We start from the raw sequence: 27,239 nt of genomic DNA, 5'->3' as shown, positions 1-27,239 counted from the left end.
TTTCCCATTCACTCATACCAGGGGGCTGATGGGCCAAAATTAGATATAAGCACTTCTAGATCTATCTAGAAGGAAGAATAATGGCATCACTTTCTTTACTAACAGACACATACACACACAAACCCTCTCTCGGTTATTGTTGTTGATTTCAGCAGGCATATACAGATCCAGAAGGGAGTTCAAATTATAATGTCTTTACTTACACTGGTGACACTCTGTTTAATCATAAGCTGCAGCTCCAGTGATGACTGTCTCATTGTCCACTGATCAAGATTCTAAAAGAAATAGAAAACTGAACAACTATTCAAGATTAAGAAACACATGATCTTGAAGTACAAGTAGAGAATGTTCTTGGGATAGATGTGAGAAAGTTATGTTCTTCCGTCTGGTTCATCTTTCGACCTACATTTGTACTTTTATTCATTTTACTATTATTGTCTTATCAACATTAAACAACAAAGCTGTCATTAGTACAACTATTTGAAAATCTATGTACACCATTGTGCTACTACAGATGCAAACTAAACTAGAACACAGCTACCTATTGCTTATTCTATTTATTTGTGGCATGTAATTCTTTGTAAAAAATTTGCATCTTTTCTCACCTGCAAGATCCGTTTGATTCTCTGACGTTGTGGGTTGTCTCCTTCCTCACTGTCCAGTTGCCGATGTGGATAGCATATCAACTGCAAGAGTCGCTGAGCCTGCTTATTTGTTAGAACTGGATCCTGCAGAGCACTGCTATCCTCACACAAACTCTTTAGGCAGCGCTCTCCCACCCACTCCTACGAAGAAACATAATGCTTTATTCAAATATGTATTGTACAATGATACTACTAGCAGAGTCAGGTTGTTTCTCTTTCCGTTAACAGGTTTTATGTTAAGACCACAGCAACAATTTATATTGATATTGCGGCCTTAATGAAATGAAACATCCCAAGATGCTTCATAGAACGGTTCTCCATCAAAACTTAACGTTGAACAGAAAACTACCTCCCTCATGTCCCGAATTGGCTTCTACTTAAAATTACCCATCATATTTATTACATTTCCTCAAATGGTAGTATTTTTCACAATCTACCCATAGGTTCGGCGAAAATGGACTTTGTGTACATTTTTCATTACTGACTTCCTTCTATCTGTTGTTCTTAGCTGTGGACATTTCCATATTAAAGAAAAACGTCACCACATGCCCAGCTTGTCATGTAGAGCTTTATTTTGCACCGTGAGTACTGTGTTGGATTTAGGAATGTTCATAAATTCTAGTAGCAGAATCAGGCCATTTGGTCCATAAAGTCTACACTAAAATTAAATTATGATTGATCTATCTTTCCATCTCAACCCCATTCTCCTGCCTTCACCCCATAACCCCTGACACCCATACTAATCAAGAATCTATCCTTGTTAATCACATGTGTGTCATATGTAAATCTATGACTAAAATAGAATATATTCTGATCATATATTGGGATCGACTGTTTATAAAACCCAATTGCTCAGAATCTTCATTCTTCTCTCCCCCTCTCTGGTGCACTATCCCTCCTATTCTCAACCCACTAGCTGCCTCTATTGCAGCGTTCTCTGCCATTACCTCCTCTTGACTCTCCACACATGTTCCACTCTCACACATCCAGGTTTAGCAAGATAATGGAAACACAGGGAACTGCAGATACTGGAATCTTGAGCAAAACACAAAGTGCTGGAGGAAATCAGTGAGTCAAGCAGCATCTGTGGAGGAAATGGATAGGTGATATTTCAAGTCAGGATCGTTCTTCAGACTGTAGAAGATTCCCAACCAAAAACATACTGGTCCATTCCCTCTACAGGTGCTGCCTGATCTGCTGAGTTCTTCTAGCAATTTGCGTTAAGCTAGATAATCTTCACCAAATGCCTGCAACTTCAAAGCATTGTCAACAGAATACCCAACAAACCAGCTTTTGGCCACATGTATCTCATCTACGTGCTTGGTGCATCACAGTGCCAAGGCACAGATAGGCTCTACCTCACCACCTGTGATGTCGGACTAATTATCAAACATCCACTTCTGATTACACTGATATTTCCTTCAACTAAACATTGGAAAACTAAAACCCTCTTTCTAGGCCATAAACTTCCATGAGGCACTGATTCTAGTTTCCTGGCTCACCAATGTATTTGGCTGAACAATGCCCATTCTAACTCCAAGATAGCTTCTGACCTGTACCTTCTCCCATCATAATAACCACCTATTCCCATCACAGCTTTAGCTCACTTGCTGCTGAAACATTCGAACTTACTCTCCAAAGTTATCCCATCAAACTCCCCGACTCTCGCCCTCCCTAACCAGTCATCCATAATTCCACCATTTGTATCCCAATATACCAGATATGTCCTCACAAGCGATTAAGATTTGTATTCCACTAATATTGCCCGTTCATCATCATTTACTTTCTTCATCCCATCACTGGCAGCTTAAACAGGGTTTTAGGCCTGACATCTTAAAATGTCATCTTTAAACATAGATATTTCATTACAATGTCTTCATTAATAGCTTTATCTTTGACAAAGTTCTTGATCATCCACCTTCTTTCATGCAATATCTCATTTTGTCTGAAGAAATCTGGTGAAATAACTCAAGGAAATGGGCCAAATTTACTGTAATTTTCAACAGCTATAAGTAAATGCTTCAACTGGGAATTAAAAGAACTTATTTAAATATTATCAGTGCAGTTAGGAACAAAATATAGAAAATTCTGTTCAAAGGTGTTTGCATAAAAATTAAGCAGGTTAATTTCAATGAACACGCAGAGCTGCTGTTCCCAGTTTTAATATCTTGTCCTTAAATATTTCTTTACCTGCTGACAAATATTCTTCAACACGTATTTAGCATAAGCATCTAAACTGGCTGTTTCAATAGAAACAGCCCGACTGCCAGATTTTTTCACTCCTATATCATCCTCGGGGAGCTCCTCCATGCCACCAGAATGTGAGAATCCAGACCCTTTCAATTCAGCATCACCTGAAATGACAAGAGGAAGATTTTGCATTGAGAAGTCTCTTAAATTATCATCTATAAACACATTTAGTATGATCATTATATAGTTAGCCAAAGGATTCTCTCTAGGCAGAGGGTTACATTACCAAGCCGCTGCTCACTTTTTTCACCACCATCAGCCTTTCCTTTCTTACTTTAAGAACACTGGTGACAATTTTCAAGATCCTGCTCTACAGGTGATGCTTTATATACAAAAGGCAACCTAGAGTAAAATCAATGTTTCCATTGAAATAATAGGGCAGAAAATGTTCTTAAATATTATTTTCTGAAAAGCTTCCTTCATTCTAAGGTTTAAGTAAAATCTGAGTATATTTCAAGCAAGTGTTTTTTACAAATTTTCCTCTCATTCTGCAAGAATGAAGGTAGACTGACCAATATTACAATTTAAAAAAATTAAAATCAAAGATAACCATCCTACCAATACAGCTTTTAATTTTATATACATGTTGATAAATGAGCACCAATCCATGCAAGTCTATTCATATTTCAGTCTAGAACAACATGAACTCACCAGTGCACTAAAAGAGAATGATTTATAAAATGAGAGTGTGAGAAAACACCAAAACAAGAGAAGCCGTTCCTGCTGTAAAAAAGTAATCTGCAGAAAAAATACTCTATACATACCCAACATGAAGATAGCTTTGAGGACAGCAAACACTGCTCCAACCACAATGCTGTTCTGTGATGCTGCTAGTAGATGTCTGTCGCATGATGAACGGATCCCCACTGTTGGTTTAGCTGGGGAATAAAGAACGCTCCATCAGTGTGTTTAAGAGCTAGAAGGATTTCAACTATTGTTGCAGTGATACTCTTATGTGCTCTGCTCCGCCACTCATCACTCAAATCCTTCAAAAGAATACCAATATGCACCAATAGCTCCAGTAATGACATACCACCACTATGACATTGCAGAATATGTCAGTGCAAGAGTACGCCGTTTGTCATCTTTTCCAACAGGCTTCCTGTCAACTCAGCCGGGGCTTGACCTGTGAACTGATGCGCCTGGACCTGATGGTATACCCGGTCGGGTTTTAAAAACCTGTGCGGACCAACTGGCTGGATTAAAAAAAAATATTCAACCTCTCACTTCTGAGGTCTGAGGTTCCCACCTGCTTTAAAAGGGCATCAATAATACCAGTGCCCAAGAAGAGCAAGGTGACGTGCCTCAATGACTATCGACCAGTGGCACTAACGTTTGTGGTGATGAAGTGCTTTGAGAGGCTGATCATGGCACATATCAACTTATACCACGACAAGAACCTGGATACACTGTAGTTTGCTTACCGCCACAACAGATGGATGGATGCGATCTCACTGGTTCTCCACTCCGCTCTGGATCACTTGGACAACAAAAATTCTATCGCAGTCGCTGCCTCAAAAAGGCTGCCAACATCATCAAGGACCCACACCATCCTGGCCACACACTCATCTCTCCGCTGCCATCAGGTAGAAGGTACAGGAGCCTGAAATCTGCAACATCCAGGTTCAGGAACAGCTTGTTCCCCACAGCCATCAGGCTATTAAACACAACTTCAAACAAACTCTGAACTGTAACAGCCTAATGTGTGTGTATATATTTTGTGTATATATATATATATATATATATATTCTATGGTATTGTGGCGGCTCCCAAGGGTCGTGCCATCATACTGTCGAACCCCTCGGCACGGGAGTGGTTCAGTCCGGAGGCGGCCCTTAGCCAGAGGGTTTAAAAGCAGGGGTTTGGGTGCCATCTTTCTCTTGTTTGGTCTTCCCTACAACCGGGAGGAACATAATAAAAGGTGCCTCTCAAAACACTGGACTTCGTGCTTCCTTTTGAGACCCACGCACTACAGTATATAGACACACTGATCTGTTCTGTATTTATGCCTACAATATTCTGTTGTGCTGCAGCAAGCAAGAAATTCATTGTCCTATCCATGAACACAACAATAAACACTCTTGACTTGACTTGACCTGTAATGCTGAGCTTTTCATAAAGTTCAGTGTCCCAGTGGAATCTTCCAGTCCTAGCATCTATTGATGGTCAGGTGCCATTGACAATCTAAAAAAAGCAAGGTTAATAAATTGGTGTATCTGTCCTGCACATTAATTTATTTTAATCATCAGACCAAGCTGTTCCATGCTCAAACCTGGGTTTAAATCCGAGAGTACTATTTTTACACATGGCCTTTGTTCCGTGTGTCTTATCATCAACTGTAAACTGGAACTTGCCTGGGGCCACTTTCTGGGAGCATGATCAACTATGACCACATTGAAATCTTCAGTCAAATATTTGATAAACACAGTGGGAATCCGATGATCGCAGTGCTAGATTGGGGCACATTTTTTGAGGCATCCTTTTTGGTGCAATGTCAGCTATACATTGCATGCCGGTACGAAGCTTTTCAAAAAGGGGGGTGGCATGACAGGACTACAAAAAATGTATGTGAAATAATGTGCGTGCAGCGCACATCATGAGCGGGGAACTCGAAGTACCTTGCGGCCGGGGTCCAGGGCCCGTTGAAAGGACCTGGAAGCTCTGGGGTTTTAGATGCTCTCTGGTGCATTCTGAGCCTTATTTTGGAGCATTTCTGCACCAAATGGATGACCAATATTTCAGAAATAATTTTGGTTGAGTCAAGAGTAATGAGTGGGTGGAATGGTATGATTGGGGTCATTGTTGCATACTTTCTTTAAATCAAGAATTGAAGTTGTCCTTGTTTTAATAATCAAGTTGTACTGTTGTAAAATGTTATGTAAAATGTTATAAAGGAGCATGCAAAAACTGCAAATATGATACTGTAAGTTTTTGCAGTAAAGAAAACCCTTTTTTTAGAAAATGTTTTGTGTTTTGATTTGATTGCCTGTTGCTGTTAGACTGTGTTAGTGTGTGCAGTGCATCTTTAATGATCCTCCTGACCTAAAAATCACATCACATCAATTTCACCATGGAATAGTGATGTGAATACAACATTTAGTTCGACTTCAATTTCCATCATGAAAATTGAAGTCAAACTAAATGGTGCATTTACATTACTATGATCGCTTTCAAACTAACCTATTTTACTGTCATACTATTACAACAAATTCAAGTTCCATGACAAAAACAAGATCACAAATTACATTTGGAATTCTCAAATACAATGCGATGGTGAGTAATTGCAGAGCTGCCAAGTTTCACTGAGCATTTCCGTATTTTGAAGGCTGAAATCAGTAATTTGTTGGGGAAATCAGTATTTCTCACATAAATGCAATAGAACGTACATGACAGAAAGCGGATTTTTGAGAATTAGTTTTTTCTATGCAACCTTATGAATCGTCAGAGATCAATATGGAAGACTGACAATCAGTACTGCTGAATTGCGAAACCCATTTTGAGATTTGAATTTATAATTCTTGATTTTCATTCAATACTCTCTCTCTCTCTCTCTCTCTCTAAGTTTGCCGCCGACGCCACCTTCGAAAGCGAGAGAGCGAGCCATCCGGCACATAGCTGCAACGGGCCGCTCCAGGGGAAGAACAAGCCTCTGCCCTCTCGGTCATCGAGCGCAACGCCAGGGTCATCCAGTGGCTGTACGGCTGCAAGAGGGCCAAGTAGCCCAATGGCAAGGCTCCCTCTGTCCTGGTGTAGAATAAAAAAAATATTGCGCCCCAATTAATAATTTTTTTTCCCTCTGGATGTTTTTTTACTCTGGAAAAAAAGAGGGGTGCGAACGCACCCATCGCACTTCCACTTCAGACGGCCATGCATTGGATTTAATTTGAAACGTTGCTTGTCACCTTTCAAGATTTTCACAGAACAACAAACCTTGGTTTCATTCTCGCATGTCCCATTAAATTAGATTAGGTCAGCACTTCACGTACTAGGAAAGTCACCTCAGCCATTTGCCATGTTTACATAAACAGTGATTTCCCTCTGGCCTCCATTTCTCATTGCAAACACTTCAGATTTACTCCACGTGTATAGCAATTATATTCAATAATGATCTTTGGATGACCAGGAACCATTTTAACTTTAATTTTAAGACCAAAGAAAACAGCTTGACTGGAGTTTAAAAAAAAGCAAACTTAACCAGAATTTCTGATGAAGGGTCGCCAACCTGGAATTTAAACCATTCCATTGTCACTTCTTCTTTTTCTTGCGTATTGCGTGCACAGCCTAACATTGTAGGACAACTTGTTCTATTTGATCTTATTTGATTGCATTCGTCGAAACAGGGCGGACCACGTGAAGGTTACAATCTTCCACCCCCCCCCCATTATCACTGATACTCCTGAACCAAATCTCTTGGACTTTGTATTATTTCAAAATTCCAATAACTACAATTTTGCTTTTCAACCAGTTATTTCACCATCATTCCCTACTGGCTTAGATTGGAAATTCAATGTTGAAGACTGGGTTGTTTTGTCAATGAACTCCCACATCCTACAAGCCAAAATGACTATTTACTTCATTAGATGCCCCACAGTTTATTCCAGTTACTAAGTCAGGATGGTGTCTCATTGACTATTGAGACTATTCAGGAGTCAAACACGTGCAGTTGGAAAGGCCGGCACTGCTCAAGGACCAGTAAGCCAGAATGTTGAAAGGAACCTACCAGTTGCTTGAACATCAGTTTGAACATCCCAGATAGACACAAAATGCTGGAGTCCAAAGAAGAGTTCTGACCCAAAACGTCACCTATTCTTTTTCTTCAGAGATGCTCCGAGTTACTCTAGCATTTTGTGTCTATCTTCTTTCTGACACAGTTTGAACATCCCACTGATAATTAAAGAATTTGGTACAAAGACCTAATGTCAGTACAAATTTTAATTTCAACAGTCTAATCCCAAAACAATATGAATATTGAGATGGCCTCCCCAAGCGATAAACACCCACCGACAGGAATCATGTATTCACTGGCACTGTCCAATATTTACAAACAGCTATCATGGTTACAAAACTGATTGCTCCAGTTTACAAAGTTAAAGGATAAAAGTGAAACGATTAAAATAAAATATGTAGATTGCCTCTCCCAAATGCTTGTTCCCTCATTTAGTGCTTACAAGTTGTTTACATAGCATTGAACAGCTCCTTCTGAACCAAAAAAATGTTTTGAACCACCTACATGAAATGTGTTGAATTAAAATCTTTGTGGATAGAATATATTAATCTCTTCTCCCTAAACAGAAACAATGTCTCAGGCATTTTCACTGTATAAATGCATCACTTACTGCTGTCTTGGTGACAAGGGTTTAGTTGTGGTGTCCTAAACAAATGGAGGAGGATTCGGCATGTTAGGCGAGCACCTGGTTCGGAATCTTGCTCACTACATGCTGAAAGACAAATGACAAATGGAAACATGGTCACTATTTTGTAAAATGCAGCAACAAAGTATGGACTTAAATTACAATTGTTCTATTCTCTCAGAATAATTTAAGAGAGAAAGACAATGCTGGAAACATTCTGAAGTTCAGCTGAAGAATGAAAGTATGTTAATATTACATGTCAGTCAACTGCCATTGGTTAAATTACTTTATTCCATGTGAAATTCCTTTTCGTTTAATTAAATTAAATTTAATGTTTTTGATTTGGACTAGTAAACTAGGTGATAAAAAATTGTATTCACACAGTAAATTGTTATATTATGAGAATGTTCTGTACCAATTCATGGTGTACTTCTGTGATATGCATGTTAGAGAGTAATTTTGGCACTGTGGCACTAAGACAAGCTACCAGAAAATATGTGCCTATGGATCCTAGGTCTTGGTTTAACATTTCATCTGCAGAGAACAATACAACATTCCCTTCAGTACAGCTTTGCACCATTTGCAAAATTGTTGTTTTGTCTCCACCTTTACTACTGCTCATTTTAACAGCATGTATGAGTCATTTCGAAGGACGTTCTTTTATTCAACACCGCCTGCCTAAGATCACAATAATGCATAGGTTAAAAGGAAATAAATGTGTATTTACTGTGCAACTTTCATTAACCACGCTCTTAAGATTCATCAGAAGTTTCGCAAGAGAAAACATTTTGCAGGGTGTTGCTTAATTACAGTTACGTTTTTTCTTCTAATTTCTGCTTTGAATTAAAGTTCATAACATTTATTTAGTCTGTGAATTATATTTAACTTCATCCCTACGCTTTGAATCAAAATAGGACCTAGATGTAAAATCAAACGTTGATGACAATTATGCAACCAATCAATATCTTACAATTATGCTGAAATAACCAGCCTTCAATTTGATTTAATTTGATCTACCATTAGAAATCTAGTTGTTTCAAGATTGCCAAGCTACATTCCACAAAATGCATCATCTTAAAAAAAATAGGGCAACATCATTCAGTACAAAGATGCAGGTCACAAAAAATCATTGTTCTGAAAAAGACATTGCAAATTTCTTATGGACAAGTTGCTAACGTAGAAAAATGAAGGATGAATAGAATGATGATCTTTAAGAGTAGTTCAAGTTGTGCTTCCTACAAAGGTTTGATAAAAGTAGACAGTAAAAGAAAGGGAAGAGGTAATGCAAGCGCATTTTAGTGCCTGCAACAGGGTACATAAAATATAATGAAACTGAATCAAAATCTTCCATAGGCGTTTAAATAATGAACAGGTAGGCATTCCTTCGCAAATAATGAATATAATGAATAGAAGGAAGTAAAGGTAAAATTACAGCGACATTTGGTGTAATCATCCAAACATGCCAGAGGGCTGGAAGGTTGCATCATTAGTCGAAAAATGAAGATGAATGCATCTTAATGATTGTAGTTATCAATTACATTAAGGTTAAAATTAGTCATTTGGACAAACCTGTTTTATAGGGAGACTTGATTCAATAGAAGTGTTCAAATTCCAGAAGAGTCAAGAGAAAGTAATTGTACAGAATTGTTTAAAAGCAAGCCATGCTTAACTAGCTTCATTGAATTGTTGATAATAAGGAAGGGTTGAAGAAATTTTTGCAGTTTGAAGTATTTACGTAAGTTTCAAAGTGTCATGTAATAAGCATGTAAGAAAAAGCAAAGCTCACGGAATAAAATAGACAGGCAATAAATTCTGCTTTAGAGCTGGAGAAAGGCATGTGGTGATATTCACCAAGAGTCAACAATTGAATGACTACTCTTCTTCATATATATTAGTCACCTGGTGTACAGGATATCATTTCATAATCTATGGATGACAAAAAATTGTGAGAAAAATTGTGGTAAACTATGAGAAAATAGACAAATTGATGGAATGGGCTAGTTGAAAATTAAAGGACAGAAACATGAAATACATTTTGGCAGGAAATGTGGAAAGGCAATACAATATCATGGGCAGAATTCTAAGTGCATACCTTTGCGCAGAAAAACCCTGAGTGCAAAAACCTGCACAAATCTTTGCAGGTAGCAGGAAAAATATAGAACATGACCAAAAAAGAATAGTGCCCTTGATTTATAAGCAAAAGTGTGATGTACAAAACCTCAGTAAAAGGTTGCCACAAGTAGAATATTGCACCCAATTCTTATCTTCAATGCATTATGAGAACTCCTTGAGAAGGGGCTAAAACGACTTAGTGCACAAGTCCTGGGAATAATGGATTTCCAATGTTAAGGACAGACAGAAGAGTCCAAGACTGTTCTGCTTTTAAAAGAAAATGATTCAATAGAGATGGCTCAAATTGTAGAGAAAGGGTTTCTTCTCGTGGGAATCAAACAACAAACCAGCCCAATGGCACATCGGTAGAGCCAGGTTCGATCCTGACCTCAGGGGTTTGCATGTTCTCCCTCTGACTGCGCGGGTTCTCACTGGGTGTGATCAAGTTCAAGTGAGTTTATTGTCATGTGTCCCTGTATAGGACAATGAAATTCTTGCTTTGCTTAAGCACACAGAAAATAGTAGGCATTTACTACAAAACAGATAAATGTGTCCATATACCATGATATAAATATATACACACATGAATAAATAAACTGGTAGTGCAAATAACAGAAAGTGGTTGCTAATAATCAGAGTTTTGTCCGAGCCAGGTTTAATAGCCTGATGGCTGAGGGGAAGTAGCTATTGCTGAACCTGGTTGTTGCAGTCTTCAGGCTCCTGTACCTTCTACCTGAAGGTAGCAGGGAGATGAGTGTGTGGCCAGGATGGTGTGGGTCTTTGATGATACTGCCAGCCTTTTTGAGGCAGCGACTGCGATAAATCCCCTCGATGGAAGGAAGGTCAGAGCCGATGATGGACTGGGCAGTGTTTACTACTTTTTGTAGTCTTTTCCTCTCCAGGGCGCTCAAATTGCCGAACCAAGCCACAATGCAACCGGTCAGCATGCTCTCGACTGTGCACCTGTAGAAGTTAGAGAGAGTCTTCCTTGACAATCCGACTCTCCGTAATCTTCTCAGGAAGTAGAGGCGCTGATGAGCTTTTTTGATAATTGCGTTAGTGTTCTCGGACCAGGAAAGATCTTCAGAGATGTGCACCCCCAGGAATTTGAAGTTCTTGACCCTTTCAACCATCGACCCGTTGATATAAATGGGGCTGTGGGTCCCCCTCCTACTCCTTCCAAAGTCCACAATCAGTTCCTTGGTTTTGCTGGTGTTCAGGGCCAGGTTATTGCGCTGGCACCATATGGACAGTTGCTCGATCTCTCTTCTGTACTCTGACTCATCCCCATCAGTGATACGCCCCACAATAGTGGTGTCGTCAGCGAACTTGATGATGGAGTTCGCACTGTGGTTCGCTACGCAGTCATGGGTATAGAGTGAGTACAGCAGGGGGCTGAGCACGCAGCCTTGAGGTGCTCCCGTGCTGATTGTTATTGAGGCTGACACATTTCCACCAATACGAACAGACTGTGGTCTGTGGACGAGGAAGTCGAGGATCCAGTTGCAGAGGGATGCGCAGAGACCCAGTTCTGCGAGTTTGGTAACCAGTTTGGAGGGGATGATTGTGTTAAATGCCGAGATGTAATCAATGAATAACAGCCTGACATATGAGTTTTTGTTGTCCAAGTGGTCCAGTGCGGAGTGGAGGGCCAGCGAGATCGCATCCACCGTTGATCTGTTGTGGCGGTACGCGAACTGCAGTGGGTCCAGGTTTTTGTCGATGTAGGAGTTGATTTGCTCCATGATCAACCTCTCAAAGCACTTCATCACCACCGGCGTTAGTGCCACTGGTCGATAGTCATTGAGGCACGTCACCTTACTCTTCTTGGGCACCGGTATAATTGATGCCCTTTTAAAGCAGGTGGGGACCTCAGACCTCAGAAGTGAGAGGTTGAAAATGTCCGTAAAAACTCCCGCCAGTTGGTCCGCACAGGTTTTTAGAACACGGCCGGGTATACCATCAGGTCCAGGTGCTTTTCGGGGGTTCACCCCTCTGAAGGATTTCCTGACATCGGCCTCTGTGACTGAGACTGAAATGCCATCACAGCGAATGGGGGATCGGGAAGGCACATCAGTATTCTCCCTGTCAAAGCGTGCGTAAAACGCATTGAGCTCGTCAGGGAGTGATGTTACACCGGCATTCGAGCTGCCTCCTGGTTTTGCCTTGTAGGAGGTGATTGCATTCAGACCCTGCCACAGCTGCCGAACATCTGTCTCGTCCTCCAGTTTGGAGCAGAAGTCCCTTTTGGCCTTTTTGATGGCCTTACCAAGGTCGTATCTGGTCTTCATGTAGGCCACTGTATCGTTGGATGTGAATGCCCTGTGTCTGGACTTCAGGAGAGTGCGGATCTCAAAGTTCATCCAAGGTTTCTGATTGTGAAACACTCGGAAGGTTTTTGTAGGGATGCAGTCCTCCACACATTTCTTTATGAAGTCTGTAACGACTGTGGCATATTCGTTCAAGTCCGTTGCCGAGTCCTTGAACATTGCCCAGTCTACAGACTCCAAACAGTCCTGGAGTTGTTCTTCTGCCCCCCCCCCCGACCAGCTCTGTGCTGTCCTCACTTCTGGGGGTGCGCTCTTTAATTGCTGCTTGTAGGCAGGAAGAAGCAGCACCGCGGTATGGTCGGACTTACCGAAGTGAGGGCGAGGGATAGAACGATAGGCATTCTTGATGGTGGTGTAGCAGTGGTCGAGGGTGTTTGGTCCTCTGGTGCAGCAGGAGACATGTTGGTGGAAGTTGGGGAGTGATTTCTTGAGGTTCGCCTTATTGAAGTCCCCCGCAATGGTGGTAAATGCCTCGGGGTAAGACGTCTGGTGTTTGTTGACCACGGCGTGCAGCTCCTCCAGTGCCAGACGGACGTCTGCCTGGGGTGGGATGTAGACCGCGGTCAGGATAACGGAGGTGAATTCTCTCGGGAGGTAAAAGGGACGGCACTTCACCGCCAGATGTTCGAGGTGTGGAGAGCAGGAGTTGGACAGGACTGCCACGTCGGAACACCACGCAGAGTTGACCATGAGGCAGACGCCCCCTCCTCTCCCTTTCCCAGATGCCAGGGTACGGTCCATGCGGTGGATGGAGAACCCTTCAGGCTGGACCGCTGAGTCTGGGGAGCTGGGGGTGAGCCATGTCTCTGTGAAACAGAACACAGAGCATTCCCTCAGCTCCCTTTGATAAAGCAGTCTTGCCCTTAAGTCCTCCACTTTGTTTTCAAGGGACTGTACATTAGCCAGTAGGATAGTTGGGAGAGGGGGCCGAAGTCCCCTGCGCTTCATTCTGACCTGAAGTCCTGCCCAACGGCCACGTTTCCGGACACAATGGAGGCTTCCCCTTTGTTTCCAGGTACTGTGCTTGCTGTACCTGCTGTTTCTGCGGACCTGCGCTGGAACGGGGATTCCCTCACAGACGGCAGCTCCAGCTCCGTAACGAACGGGGGTTCCCTCAAAGTCGGCAGCTCCAGCTCCGTTGTTGCTGGGAGAACCAGCCCGTCGGCTCTGGGGGTCATCCCGGCGTTTCAAGGTACAGTACCTGGGTTCCTCAGTCGGTGATTTCTGTAAATTCCCCGTAGTGTGTAGGGAGTGGATACGAAAGTGAGATAACATGGAACTAGTGTGAATGTGTAATTGATGGTCGGCATGGACGTTGGGCCGAAGGGCCTCTTTTCACACTGCATCTCTAAATTAAACTAAAGACAAATTTAGATGACTGTAGCATTATTTTTGGCTTTCTCATGTACAAATTGTCATGATCCAGAAAAACAATGGAATCAGAATTAATTGTTGCAAAAGGGAATTAGATAGATATTTGAGGGAGAAGACAAACAAAGGACTACAGAAAAAAAAGCTGAGGTATGGGATGGACCATTATTCCTTTTTCAATTTGTTGGTGAAGGCTTAGTGGCTACATATCCTCATTCTGTTCTGTAACAATTCTATGCACATGAATAAAATAAAGCATAATGCAAAAAGGCGCATTCTTAATTCCATGCTTGAAATGAAAAGCGAAATTCAATACCGTTGCACCATAAAAAGTGGACCTGAAGTTGAGATAGTTACCTGCATTAAGGAGTGAGGGGATTGCCACACATCGAATCAAATCCTCCAATAGCAAGCATTGTCTAGCTATTAAAATAGCTATAAATGTTGCCAAAGAATCATGGAATGATAAATCGCTCACCTGCGAAAAATAGAACATTTGTAATTTAGAGACTATTAGAAGTTAAGCCATTTATTGCTAAGTGCTTTGAATCAGAATGGCGGAACGGTTAACTTTCACCTCCTTAATCAGAAGGCCCAGGTCTTTCTTAGATCTCTTTTGGGGATAATAACAGACAGATATGAAAGAGTGTATTACAATCCAAACTAAACATGAAATTGGGGTTCATATTTCCATCTGTTTCATTTAAAAAATGTGCCATTTGTGAAAGTGACTATTAACCTGTCAAATTGTTAGAAAAACCCAAATGGTTCACTTATGAGTTTGCAAATTTAAACCGTTGCAAGTTTAAAATGAAGCAGCTCCAATGGACTCAATGTACTAAATTCAATGTAGTAAAAGCATACATGCTCAGGTTGAATGTAAAAAACTGAATATGGGTAGTTAACTGAACTAACAAATTTAACCAAATAGAACAAAACTTCAAAATCAGAATGATGGAAAAAATACTTACATCAACATTACAAAGAAGATCATTGAAGCCACAAGTTCCATTGTTGGATGAACAGCACAGTGCTTTGAGCACACCAAGCCACTCTGCACTGAGAGCCTTGCAATAGGCAGTTAGCTCCGCACACAAGATAGCAATATCATTCACACTAAATAAAAAAAGACAGGTGTACAACAATCTGCAAAGAGAATAATCAATCTAACTTCAAAGAAGCAAGCATGCAGGATTATGTGCATGTGGGCACCAGAATAGCAACAGTTAGATAATTTGCTTAGTATTATATTCATAGGACTCATGTTCATGAAGAACAATAAGTCATCCATCCTTTGTCTAAAAGTTCATAATTAATAATAAATCCCAAATAACAATAAAATGCTGGTACAAGAGGACGAGGTAGAGTTGTGATTTCAAGTGCACAATTCATCTGCCTCTGCCTCAGGATTGAATTCAGCCCAAATCATTGCTTAAAGCAGTGCTTCTTAAACTGGTGAATGGTTTACCCAAGGGCGAATGAAATTATTTTGGGGTGAATTAAACTAGAGGGGTGGAATGAAGGGTGAATGACTTAATTTATTCAGATACTAATATATTTGTTCTAAACTTAAAAAAGGCAATGCCATTAAAGTGGTTGGTAAGTTCTTATTGGTTTTAATGGCAATGAAAAGCACCTGGTCCTGATGGTATACCCGGTCGTGTTCTAAAAACCTGTGCGGACCAACTGGCGGGAGTTTTTACGGACATTTTCAACCTCTCACTTCTGAGGTCTGAGGTCCCCACCTGCTTTAAAAGGGCATCAATTATACCGGTGCCCAAGAAGAGTAAGGTGACATGCCTCAATGACTATCGACCAGTGGCACTAACGCCGGTGGTGATGAAGTGCTTTGAGAGGTTGATCATGGAGCAAATCAACTCCTACATCGACAAAAACCTGGACCCACTGCAGTTCGCGTACCGCCACAACAGATCAACGGTGGATGCGATCTCGCTGGCCCTCCACTCCGCACTGGACCACTTGGACAACAAAAACTCATATGTCAAGCTGTTATTCATTGATTACAGCTCGGCATTTAACACAATCATCCCCTCCAAACTGGTTACCAAACTCGCAGAACTGGGTCTCTGCGCATCCCTCTGCAACTGGATCCTTGACTTCCTCGTCCACAGACCACAGTCTGTTCGTATTGGTGGAAATGTGTCAGCCTCAATAACAATCAGCACGGGAGCACCTCAAGGCTGCGTGCTCAGCCCCCTGCTGTACTCACTCTATACCCATGACTGCGTAGCGAACCACAGTGCGAACTCCATCATCAAGTTCGCTGACGACACCACTATTGTGGGGCGTATCACTGATGGGGATGAGTCAGAGTACAGAAGAGAGATCGAGCAACTGTCCATATGGTGCCAGCGCAATAACCTGGCCCTCAACACCAGCAAAACCAAGGAACTGATTGTGGACTTTGGAAGGAGTAGGAGGGGGACCCACAGCCCCATTTATATCAACGGGTCGATGGTTGAAAGGGTCAAGAGCTTCAAATTCCTGGGCGTGCACATCTCTGAAGATCTTTCCTGGTCCGAGAACACTAATGCAATCATCAAAAAAGCACATCAGCGCCTCTACTTCCTGAGAAGATTACGGAGAGTCGGATTGTCAAGGAAGACTCTCTCTAACTTCTACAGGTGCACAGTCGAGAGCATGCTGACCGGTTGCATCGTGGCTTGGTTCGGCAATTTGAGCGCCCTGGAAAGGAAAAGACTACAAAAAGTAGTAAACACTGCCCAGTCCATCATCGGCTCTGACCTTCCTTCCATCGAGGGGATTTATCGCAGTCGCTGCCTCAAAAAGGCTGGCAGTATCATCAAAGACCCACACCATCCTGGCCACACACTCATCTCCCTGCTACCTTCAGGTAGAAGGTACAGGAGCCTGAAGACTGCAACAACCAGGTTCAGGAATAGTTACTTCCCCTCAGCCATCAGGCTATTAAACCTGGCTCGGACAAAACTCTGATTATTACCAACCACTTTCTGTTATTTGCACTATCAGTTTATTTATTCATGTGTGTATATATTTATATCATGGTATATGGACACATTTATCTGTTTTGTAGTAAATGCCTACTATTTTCTGTGTGCTTAAGCAAAGCAAGAATTTCATTGTCCTATACAGGGACACATGACAATAAACTCACTTGAATTTTGCCATGTTTTTTCTCTCTACCTATGGTTTTCTAATTTCAAAGTAGCAGGACATTTCCTAAATTTACTGTAATATAACCTTTTAAGGAAGACCAGACGAGCTAGTGGCCATTGTGTTGCCATTTTAGCTACTTTTCTGCTAAAACTAGAATTCTACATATATTTACTGTACTTCAATCTACCAGCACTTATTTGCATCAAGCACCATGAATTCTAGCTATATTTTGAGCTAGTTTTCCAAGAAAAAAACTGCAGGAATCAAAACCCAAAAGGCTAGGGTGGTGCTGAAGCCCAGTGTTTAGACGTCGGAATGGAATTTTAACATTCTAATCGAATGATTTTCCAACTCCAGTGGTAATTAAACTTCTTATTTTTTCCACTCCTGGTTTTCTTTACATACTTTAGGATGTTCAATAAGTTGAAAATAAACACTTAAGAAGTGAGTTAATTTATGTGTTTTGCTCATGTGACAAAATAAATTATATATAAAATTATACACAAAGGAGAATAAAACGAAAATTACCAAAAGACATAAGAACATTTAGTCATGGTGAAAGAAATTTTGTGATTTAGACTCAAGGGCAAATTATACTGAAATAGTTTAAGAAGCACTGGCTTAAAGGGCAGCACGTTGGTGCAGCGGCAGAGTTGCTGCCTTAGTGCTTGCAGCACCAGAGACCTAGATTTGATCCTGACTTTGGGCGCTTATCTGTATGGAGTTTGTACGCTCTCCCCGTGACTGCGTGAGTTTTCTCCAAGATCTCGGTTTCCTCCCACACTCCAAAGACCTACAGGTTTGTAGGTATAATTGGCTTGGTATAAGTGTACGTTTTCCCTAATGTGTGTAGGATAGTGTTAATGTGCGGAGATCGCTGGTCGGTGCAGACTCGGTGGGCCGAAGGGCCTGTTTCCGCGCTGTATCTCTAAACTAAAAAAACTCTTTCAGCTGCATGAATGCTTATGTTAAATAAAAATGGCCTCTCAATTAAACTGCATAATAGACCACAAGGATGACTTAAAACAGGTGTGAATCATAGTTAGTGAGGTTGAACACATCTCAAATTAAATAGACAAATTAGACATTTCTATTTCGACATAATTGTTCTATTTCTGAAATGATTTACCTTGATAAGGACAGAACAGTTCCATACAATTAGAAATTCAAGCTATTTGGAAATTTGTATTTTGGGAAATCAAACTAGGGCAGAACCTTTGCAGTGAATGGTATGACCCTGAGGAGGCACAGTGGCGCAGTGGTAGAGTTGCTACCTTACAGCGCCAGAGATGTGGGTTCGATCCTGACTATGGGTGCTCTCTGTAAAGATGTACAGGTTTGTAGGTTAATTGGCTTCTGTTAATTGTCCCTAGTGTGTTGGATAGTGCTAGTGTACGGGGTGATTGCTGGTTGGCATGGACTTGGTGAGCCGAAGGGCTTGTTCACACGCTGTATCTCCAAAGTATAGTCTAAAAGCAAAGGGATCGCATAGTTGCTCAAATTGGCATTTTTACAACCTAGCCTTCATAAGTCATGGAATTGAGTATAGAAGTTGGGACATTGTGCTACAGTTGGACAAGACATTGGTGAGGCTGCACTTGGGATATTGTATTCAGTTTTGGTAACCCTGCCATAAGTAAGATGCCATTAAGCTGGAAAGAATGCTGAGTAGATAAATGAAGGAGCGCCAGGTCTCGAGGACTTGAGCTACACAGAGAGGTATGGCAGGCTAGGACTATATTCCGTTAAGCGCAGGAAGCTTAACGATGACTTTGCAGAGTTGTATAAAATCACGAGGGGAATAAATAGGGTGAATGCACAGTGTCCTTTTCCCATGGTAGGGAAAGTAAGAACTAAAGTGAGAGTGGAAAGATTTAATAGAAACATTTTCACACTGAAAATGGTGGGAATGCCAGAGGAAGTAGTTGAGGCAGGTTCAATAACAGCAGTTAATATAAACTTGGACAGGTAAATGGCTAGGGAAGGTTTAGTGGGAGATAGGCCAAATGGGCTTAGCTTAGATAAGGCATCCTGGTCGGCATGTACAAATTGGGCCAAAGGCTCAATATGATGTTTGACTATAATTCTAAAGCTCATAATACAACATAACTTTCATTAGCAACTAAGACCCAGCCTAATGACAAACACCAAAGTAAATATGACCTGGCCAATTTACATTACGGTTGAACAAATTATTTGTTCGATCACTTGCGGCTACTGTTGCCAAAAATTGAATACAATATAAAGCCACATGAAGATCAAAAGCAAACACCTTTCCCTATGTACCAATCCCACTCATCGCAAACTCCATTCTCTGTAAAGCTAATGAATTAAGTTTTTCTGTAGAAGGTCAATCGATTTTAAGGAGCAATTTTAAAAAGTGCTGGAGTTGACACCAAATTAGTCATCCAAGTGTAAAAACAGTCAGGCTCTTACCGATCAGGATCATGGTGTCCCACACAGACATGCATTAGTGCATTGCAAACAAAACTGTAGCGATTGGCTGGATTGTCATTCAGGATTTTTCCAAGCATGGAATAGCTAAAGTTGTGTGCAGAAGGGTTTTCAATGGCATCGATCATGAACTCGGGTTCCCAGAGCATGTTGGAATCAGAAGGATCAATATTGCTGTAGATGGTATTCTTGACTTTGGAGCAGGCATCACTAAAAATAAGTTAATTGGCAGCAATTTTGAATTTAATCAAAACCTATTTCAAGATTTGTCAAAACTGGCAAGCAAATACCACAATCTAAAATTCATGCAAATAGGTGTCGCCAAGGTCTTTATTTGACAAACATAACTATTCCTTTGCTGATGGGGCGGCTCATCTTTGCAGCACAACAAGCTTGAATATTATACACACAATAAATAAGCATTTTTAAACCCTGAAGGAATTTAATGCATTAATTCCAAAATGTTTCTCAGTACATTAAATGTGTGATAACATAAGAGTCCATCTTATAATGGATTTTATGTAATCAATTGATGCAATAGACTCGATGGCCCACCTGTGGACTTTTCTAGTTCAATGCAGCCTAAGGCTTTAAACAGATATCAGCATGCAATAACTCCAGAAATATCTAGGAGCCAACCAATCAAAGTTCAAACATGAGTTCAAGGAAAATATCACCCCATCCAGACCTTGAAAATCCCTCTCCCAGTCTTTCCATCAAATAACAAGCAATATTTGGCAGTAATCTTCCCACATACTTGATCTGTAATACATCCATAATTCTTACCCAAAGAGCTCGCCAAACTTGCTCTTTAAGTGGCTGCAAGAGGTGTAGAGATCATAGAGGTAGGCAAGGATACAACGCTCTGCAGAGGAGCAGTCTGCTGGGTTTACTCCATGTTTCACCACACCACACAAACTGAAAATAAAAACAAAACCACTTACAGTTCTATTTTCATGGAAACATTTTCTTTGGAGATGAAATATCTAGCAGCCCAGAAAGTCTATCTATCTTTCATGCAGCAGGATGGTTAAAGACATCATGGTACATTTTGGCCAGTAATGATTTGGAACTTTATTTGTGCGAAAATCAGAATATTTAGATTTCTGTATTACATTTCCATTAAAACATTTAAAAATTACTTCAAAAAATGCATCAGACAGCATCTCGATTCTGATAGTGTTAATCTTCACCTGAATATGGTAATTTAGTTTCTAAGACATTCCAATCAAAACTGCAAAACGTTTTTAACTATTGTGTAAACTGATGCATAATAGTATTAAACTACCTAAACCAGGGGTCGGCAACCTGCGGCTCCCGGGCCGAATGCGGCCCGTGACCCGAAATCATCCGGCCAGCAGGCGGGGGGGTCGGTCCCCGTTATTGCGGAGCCGGCGAGCGCAGCCGAGTGCCGAGCTCTGGCTGTGCCGCATCCTGCGCAAAGCCGCCAGCACGGCGGCGCACCTTCTGTGCCTGGGCTTCACTGTCGGGATTGGGGCTGTCAATAGGCCGGGGACGAGTGAGTATGAGTATTTGAGCCAACGCCTTCAGGACAGAGCCAAGGCAATGCTCCGCAGGTACGCCACGTTCGTGAGCGCCCGTAACTGGGGGCCAGTGCTGCGGGTGGTGTCCTCGAAGGGGCGAGATCTATGTGAACACGTGATCTGATGCCTGCCATCCGGGGCGAGATGGGGGTGGGATCCATGTGTACACGTGATAGATGTGGCCCGCCATCCGCTAACAGACATGCGTCCTGGCCCCTATACAGAACAAGGTTGCCGACCCCGACTTAAACCAACAGCAGTACATGTGTAAGTAATTTACTGTTCTATGATGTTTTCCAATCACACTTGCACCCCTATCCAAAAAATCCTGACAGCAAAATACACAGAGACTCCGAAAAGCACCTGAAGCCATATTCATATTGTCTCCTATATTCATATTTATTTTCCTTAAAACTCTTTGTTCAGAGGCAATGCTCATTCCTATGTCAGAGGAATGTAATTGTATGTTCTCAAATTGTTACACATTTTACATAGAACATGTTCTATGAATATGTTTTCTGGGCAGTTCAAGATTAACCAAGAGAATTTCATATAAATTGCATTCAACCCAACATTTACAGTGCAACATACTTCTCCCTCTACTTTTGATCCCTCCTAAAGCAAATATCCAATCCTCCAATTTGAAATGGTGTCTGATAAATTACCGACAAAGCATACCTTCATAAAACACTTAAAATTCTCTCAAAAATGTTCAGAAATAGTCAATAAATCTCACCCCTCAAATACTTGTGCGGTCTGATCAGGATTGAGAATAAGGCAGGAATGGTAGCGCCGCAGGACTGCCACAATGCACAGGCACAAACCTGTTGTGTAACTGCCAACTAGACTGGATGACTTCAGGAGCAACTCTGCTTCCACAACACTCAATTCGTTCAGCAACTGCAAAGAAGCACTCAGAAGAATCAAACATAAAATATGAATAACATTCATGGTACATCATAATTAAATAACATAGCAATCCCAATAGAATGTTCAGATCTCTGGTGCAAATTGCATGACTTCATGCGCACTCCATTACTTATTCTCTTCAGCAGATGACTCTGGAGAAAAATAACTGCAGCACCTTCATTGGATATAAATATTTTTTGATAAATACCACAGCACCTCGGTTTGCAGTGTCAAGTATATTCCTAGTGTGGAACTGTTGGGGAGATGGCGCCCGTATAGCGGATAAAAACAGACTGGACAAACTAATCAGGAAGGCCGGCTCAGTGGTCGGGGCTGAGCAACGAACGGTCCAGCAGGTGGCAGAGGCCAGAACTCTAAATAAACTAGGTTCTATAATGACAAACCCCACTCACCCACTCCATGCCCTGAAGGTGATCAAGAGCAGCATCTTCAGTCAGAGGCTGATTGCACCAATGTGCAAAACGGAGAGATACAGGAAGTCCTGTTTACCAGCTGCTATAAGACTTTATAATGCGCATAAATAATTGCACTTTTTTAAAATTAATTGTATTTTAACTTGTATTTTAACGTATTTTAACTTGTTAAGTATGGAAGCAATTTAAGGAAATGTGTGGTGTTATGTTTGTCTTGAAGCTGTCGTGGCACTGTAATTTCCTGAAAAGGATTATTAAAGGTATAATCTAATCTAATCTAATCTAAAAAAAAAAATCTAAAATATACAGACCAATGTTTCTTCATCTCAATTCAAAGCTACGTAACTGATATGGTGCTATGGACCTCACAAGCTTTGAGGTACTGAAGGTGGGCTGGAGTTACTGGGGAATATCAGGTATAATACCAATTCCATATACTTATTCCAAGAATAACATGATCAGAACATAATCAAACTCCACTGCGATGATCTTCAGTGAAGAACAGCCTGTCAGCACTAACCAACTGTGATCATAAATGGGCAAGTGCATCAAGCAGGAGTGAACTGCTGATGCTTACAGAATTGTAAACCAGCCACATTTAGCCCCTTCCAGAGAAGAAAAACAAAGAGGCAATAAATAAACAAGTTAATCCAGTTTCACATATAAATAAATCATTCCAAGAATGTAAAGGAAATATCTGCTTTGATCATCACTATGTTAGTTCAAGCCACACGAGACAGAGGAAACAGACTAGTACCTGAATAGCAAAATCTATTAATCCACTGATATTAAGGGAATATTCCATCAGATCGAAAATAAACTGAATGTGCTGAACGAGAGGCAGATGATAGGACATTCCCAAGGCAAAACTAGTGATCTGTTCTAACACATTCCGTGATACCTGTCACAATAGAACAAACAAGAATAGTTAATGAACAAAATTATTAACATGATCTCATGGAAAGATGTAACAGGAGCTACATGGCAAAACAAATGCAACAATTAACGTGTAATTTTTTTCAAAAGTTCAAAGCCAGTGATTCAAATGCCATCTAATTATTTTTGCATCAACAGAATGTTTTTTTTTAAGATCAAGCAAACTCAGACATCATGCTTCTAATGAAGGGCACAGTACGGTTCAGTGAAGCAAGACAAGATAAAGACTACCCGATGATATTAGCCCAGGTAATACATGATACATCTTTAATAGTTTTCTTACATCATTTTAAATTTCTCACAAATAGATGGAGCAAATCTGTCAATTCTTACAATTAATCTAACCCTCACCTGAGAGGTAACTTGGTGCTGATCAAAATGTGAAAGATGCTGAAATTTGGCAAATATATCCTCAGCTGTAGGAAATGCTTCTGGTTTATTTTTCTTTCGCTTCTGTCCTTCCTCCCCACCTATACAAAGATGTTTTTTTAATCAACTGTTGCAACAAAAGCTTTGCACTGTAACTCGGTACACGTCACAATAAACTAAACTCAAAACTCAAACCATACATGATCATGACAACAGAAAGATGATGAAAAGACAATACATTCTCTCAAACTAGCTCAAAACATTTACTTTTTGTTTGCTATTTTTCAATAACTTCACATTACCCAAGTAATACTATATCTCCCACCACATTGTCCACTTTGATCAGATTGTATCCAGAAGCAAATTTTATGCAGCTATCCATCCTGCAAACACATTTATGTCACCTCTAATCCCAAAGAGTTGCATTTTAATTAATCACCTCATCTGTGGCAAGCAAAAAAAAAGTCTTATTTCGTGAATGAGGGGGTCAAATTGAATGGACGCAATGAAAAAAGACGAGACAAACCAGGTGGCTTTCACAATCAGACAAAAATGCCAGTGACTATAAAAGATACAGTTTAGTCATAGCAGCGAGTTATATTGTGAGGCATTGCACTTTCTATTTATGAAATTAAATAGTATGCTTTCAATGCATACCAAATTATATTAAAATACTGTTTCTAGATAAAGTATTCACCTTATTCATTATTGAATATATAAATATTAAATGTTGAATATTGACATTTAAAATTAATTGTGAAGTCTCAGGAGGATGAGTCAACAGAGGTAAACAATCTGATTGCTACGAGCATAGCCAGATCTTTGTTTAATTAGGCACCTTAAGGATGGACGAGATCGATATAAAAACAAAAAAATACTTGGATTAATGATGGTTTAAAAATCCCAAACCATGACAAGAGTTAAAATCGTAACTCAAATGCTATCTAATTATGTTTGCAGCAACAGAATGTTTTTTTTTTTTAAGATCAAGCAAACTCAGACCCCATGCTTCTAATGAAGGGCCACAGTACGGTTCAATGAAGCAAGAAAAGATGAAGTCTGCCCGATGATACTCAGGAAGTCAAAAGGGACTAACCAAAGTTTTATACGACTACAACATTATTCACTTTTTATTTCTTTGTAGTACACAATATTCGTGCCTCAGCAAAGAGTTTGGCAATCAGAGAAAGGACCCTACTTGTATAAAAAGTGACAAATTTTCTACTTTTGCATAAAATCTATGCCAGCACTTCAATGAACAATCATGATTGTTGAGTGTCAGCGATCTTATTTTTCATGTGATACGAAACTGATACTAATGCTTGAATCATCTATGGATCGAAAGAATAGGCGATGTTTCGGGTCGCGACCCTTCTTCAGTCTGAAGAAGAGTCTCGACTCGAAACGTCGACTATTCATTCGCTCCATAGATGCTGCCTCACGCTGAGTTTCTCCAGCATTTTTGTCTCTTCGATTTTTCCAGCATCTGCAGTTCTTTTTTAAATACTAATGCTTGAATCTATGCCTTATGTGACAAATTGTTTGGCTTGTATCATACATGACCCTGAAGTTAATAAAATGGCAAGGTCATGGCAAAGCATAAATCACCACTATCATTCTTCACCTCACCATGTAATTAAAAAGTATAACATTATCAACTGGAGTGTGTGTGGGATTTCAAGTCTAAGGAATACATTTGGATCCCGAGGTTCTGGCTAATGAAGCAACTGATGTTCTCCAATGATTCCACCAGTGAACTGCACACATTACTGCCCTTTGCAGATTCCATTAAGTCCATTACGAATAAAACAAATTTATTGTCTCACAAAAAGCAGCCACCTTCAAGAAGTCAAATTCATCACCCATGAGATCAAGTTATGATATGATATACACCATACCAGGAATCAGGATCCAAAAAAAAAATCCATATGATCCTGCAAATACCGTCAAAGCTGCTTGTGATAAATGTGAATATGGATCTAAGGAATTCACGCATAAAACCTGCAACACTCAGCATCTCACATGCTCTGCTTACCAGTTTCAGCAGTGCTCTTCTTGTTTAAAACCTTCAAGATGTCTTTGGTTATTTTTTTAATTACATGCCGAGCTTCATCTCGTTGCTTGCCAACACCATATAAAACTACCAAGCGCTGATTGCATTCATGACTTGCAGATTCCTCCTGTTTTCATAGATGGAAGGACAAGGGGGGAAAAAAAGAACCAGAAAAACAAATAAAATATGTTGCCAAAATATGTTTTGCTGTATCAACAACAGCCAAATGTTATACCCCATTAACAGATAATTAAATAAATATATTATAAACAATTATCTTCCCAAATATATTTACCCAAACCAGAAAATTCCCAATTAATGTTTTGGGGAGTCATACACACCATGAACCCAAGTGGTGGCGACCAAATTTGTTTTGCAAAAGGCCCTCATAGCCAACAGGATAGCAATAAGATGTTTGTATCCTTAGATATGCATTAATTTGCCTGAGATACTATTCCAAGTCGATCCCTTAAATTATGTTATGAGTTCCCACACTTAGTGGATACCTTCTATAACCTTCAATTTAATCTATCTATCTATCAGGCATTAAAGACAAGTCAGATTATGCACAATGTAATTTTATCAGCATTTAGAATCATTACTGTGGCTGGGAGATAAACAATATTGTTTAGTAAAGGGCTAAAAAGTCAAATGTGATAAGTACTATGCTGAAGGCTGAACGGATAAAGAACCAGTTGTATTATATAGCATCATTAATAAGCAAAATATCTGAAGCCAAGCCATAACAACATCATACAAAATTTGACTGTCAAATCACGAGGCATTGGGGCATATTAAAAGTTTGTTCAAAAGAGATGGACTACAGTATTTTTTTTAATAATGCTACAGGCAGTAAGCATTATGGGATTAAATTCCACAGCTCAGGAACTCAGCTGCTGAAGTAACAAGTGAGGTGGGAGATTGCAACCTTTACGTGGTCCACCCTGTTTCGACGAATGCAATCGACTTGGCGTGCACAAACAGAAGATCAAACAGAACAGGTTGTCCTACAACTTTAGACTGTGCACGCCATCCGCAAGAAGAGAAGAAGTAACAAGTACCTTTGGTGGAGAAATTAAAATGGGGGATGGTGAAGAGAATTAGAAGACTTTCCCAGAGTTATAGGACTGGGGAAAATTGTAAGCAAAGAGTAATAAAGTCATGTGAGGTAAGGTGTGAAGACACAGGTAGGAGTTCTAAAATCAAATGCCATTGCAGATTAGCATTGAACAGATCTGATTGGAAAATATGCTTTGATCCTTCTTCTGGTATGGTACAAGCACCTTACAGATCAAAGAGTAGAAAATTCAATCAATGTTATTA

General features: G+C 40.4%; 1 protein-coding gene across 4 annotated transcripts in view; it reads right to left on the bottom strand.

The window, feature by feature from the left end:
* Positions 1–27,239, bottom strand: part of med12 (mediator complex subunit 12) — a 120,536-nt gene that overhangs the window by 34,127 nt on the left and 59,170 nt on the right. For all 4 annotated transcript variants that reach the window (XM_033030649.1, XM_033030651.1, XM_033030652.1 and 1 more), the window contains exons 16-28: positions 25,899–26,043; positions 23,846–23,964; positions 23,316–23,459; positions 21,952–22,115; positions 20,458–20,589; positions 19,654–19,881; positions 15,030–15,174; positions 14,416–14,536; positions 8,231–8,332; positions 3,659–3,772; positions 2,835–2,998; positions 606–785; positions 204–275 (exon numbers count right to left, since the gene is read on the bottom strand). In XM_033030649.1, coding sequence (XP_032886540.1) covers positions 204–275; positions 606–785; positions 2,835–2,998; positions 3,659–3,772; positions 8,231–8,332; positions 14,416–14,536; positions 15,030–15,174; positions 19,654–19,881; positions 20,458–20,589; positions 21,952–22,115; positions 23,316–23,459; positions 23,846–23,964; positions 25,899–26,043 — 1,830 coding nt within the window. The remainder of the gene's footprint in view (positions 1–203; positions 276–605; positions 786–2,834; positions 2,999–3,658; positions 3,773–8,230; positions 8,333–14,415; positions 14,537–15,029; positions 15,175–19,653; positions 19,882–20,457; positions 20,590–21,951; positions 22,116–23,315; positions 23,460–23,845; positions 23,965–25,898; positions 26,044–27,239) is intronic.

This window comes from Amblyraja radiata, chromosome 12 (genome assembly GCF_010909765.2).
Source record: "Amblyraja radiata isolate CabotCenter1 chromosome 12, sAmbRad1.1.pri, whole genome shotgun sequence".
NCBI classification, from domain to species: domain Eukaryota; kingdom Metazoa; phylum Chordata; class Chondrichthyes; order Rajiformes; family Rajidae; genus Amblyraja; species Amblyraja radiata.
The sequence above is the reverse complement of the archived record's forward strand: the minus strand, read 5'-3'. Positions and strand labels throughout refer to the sequence as shown.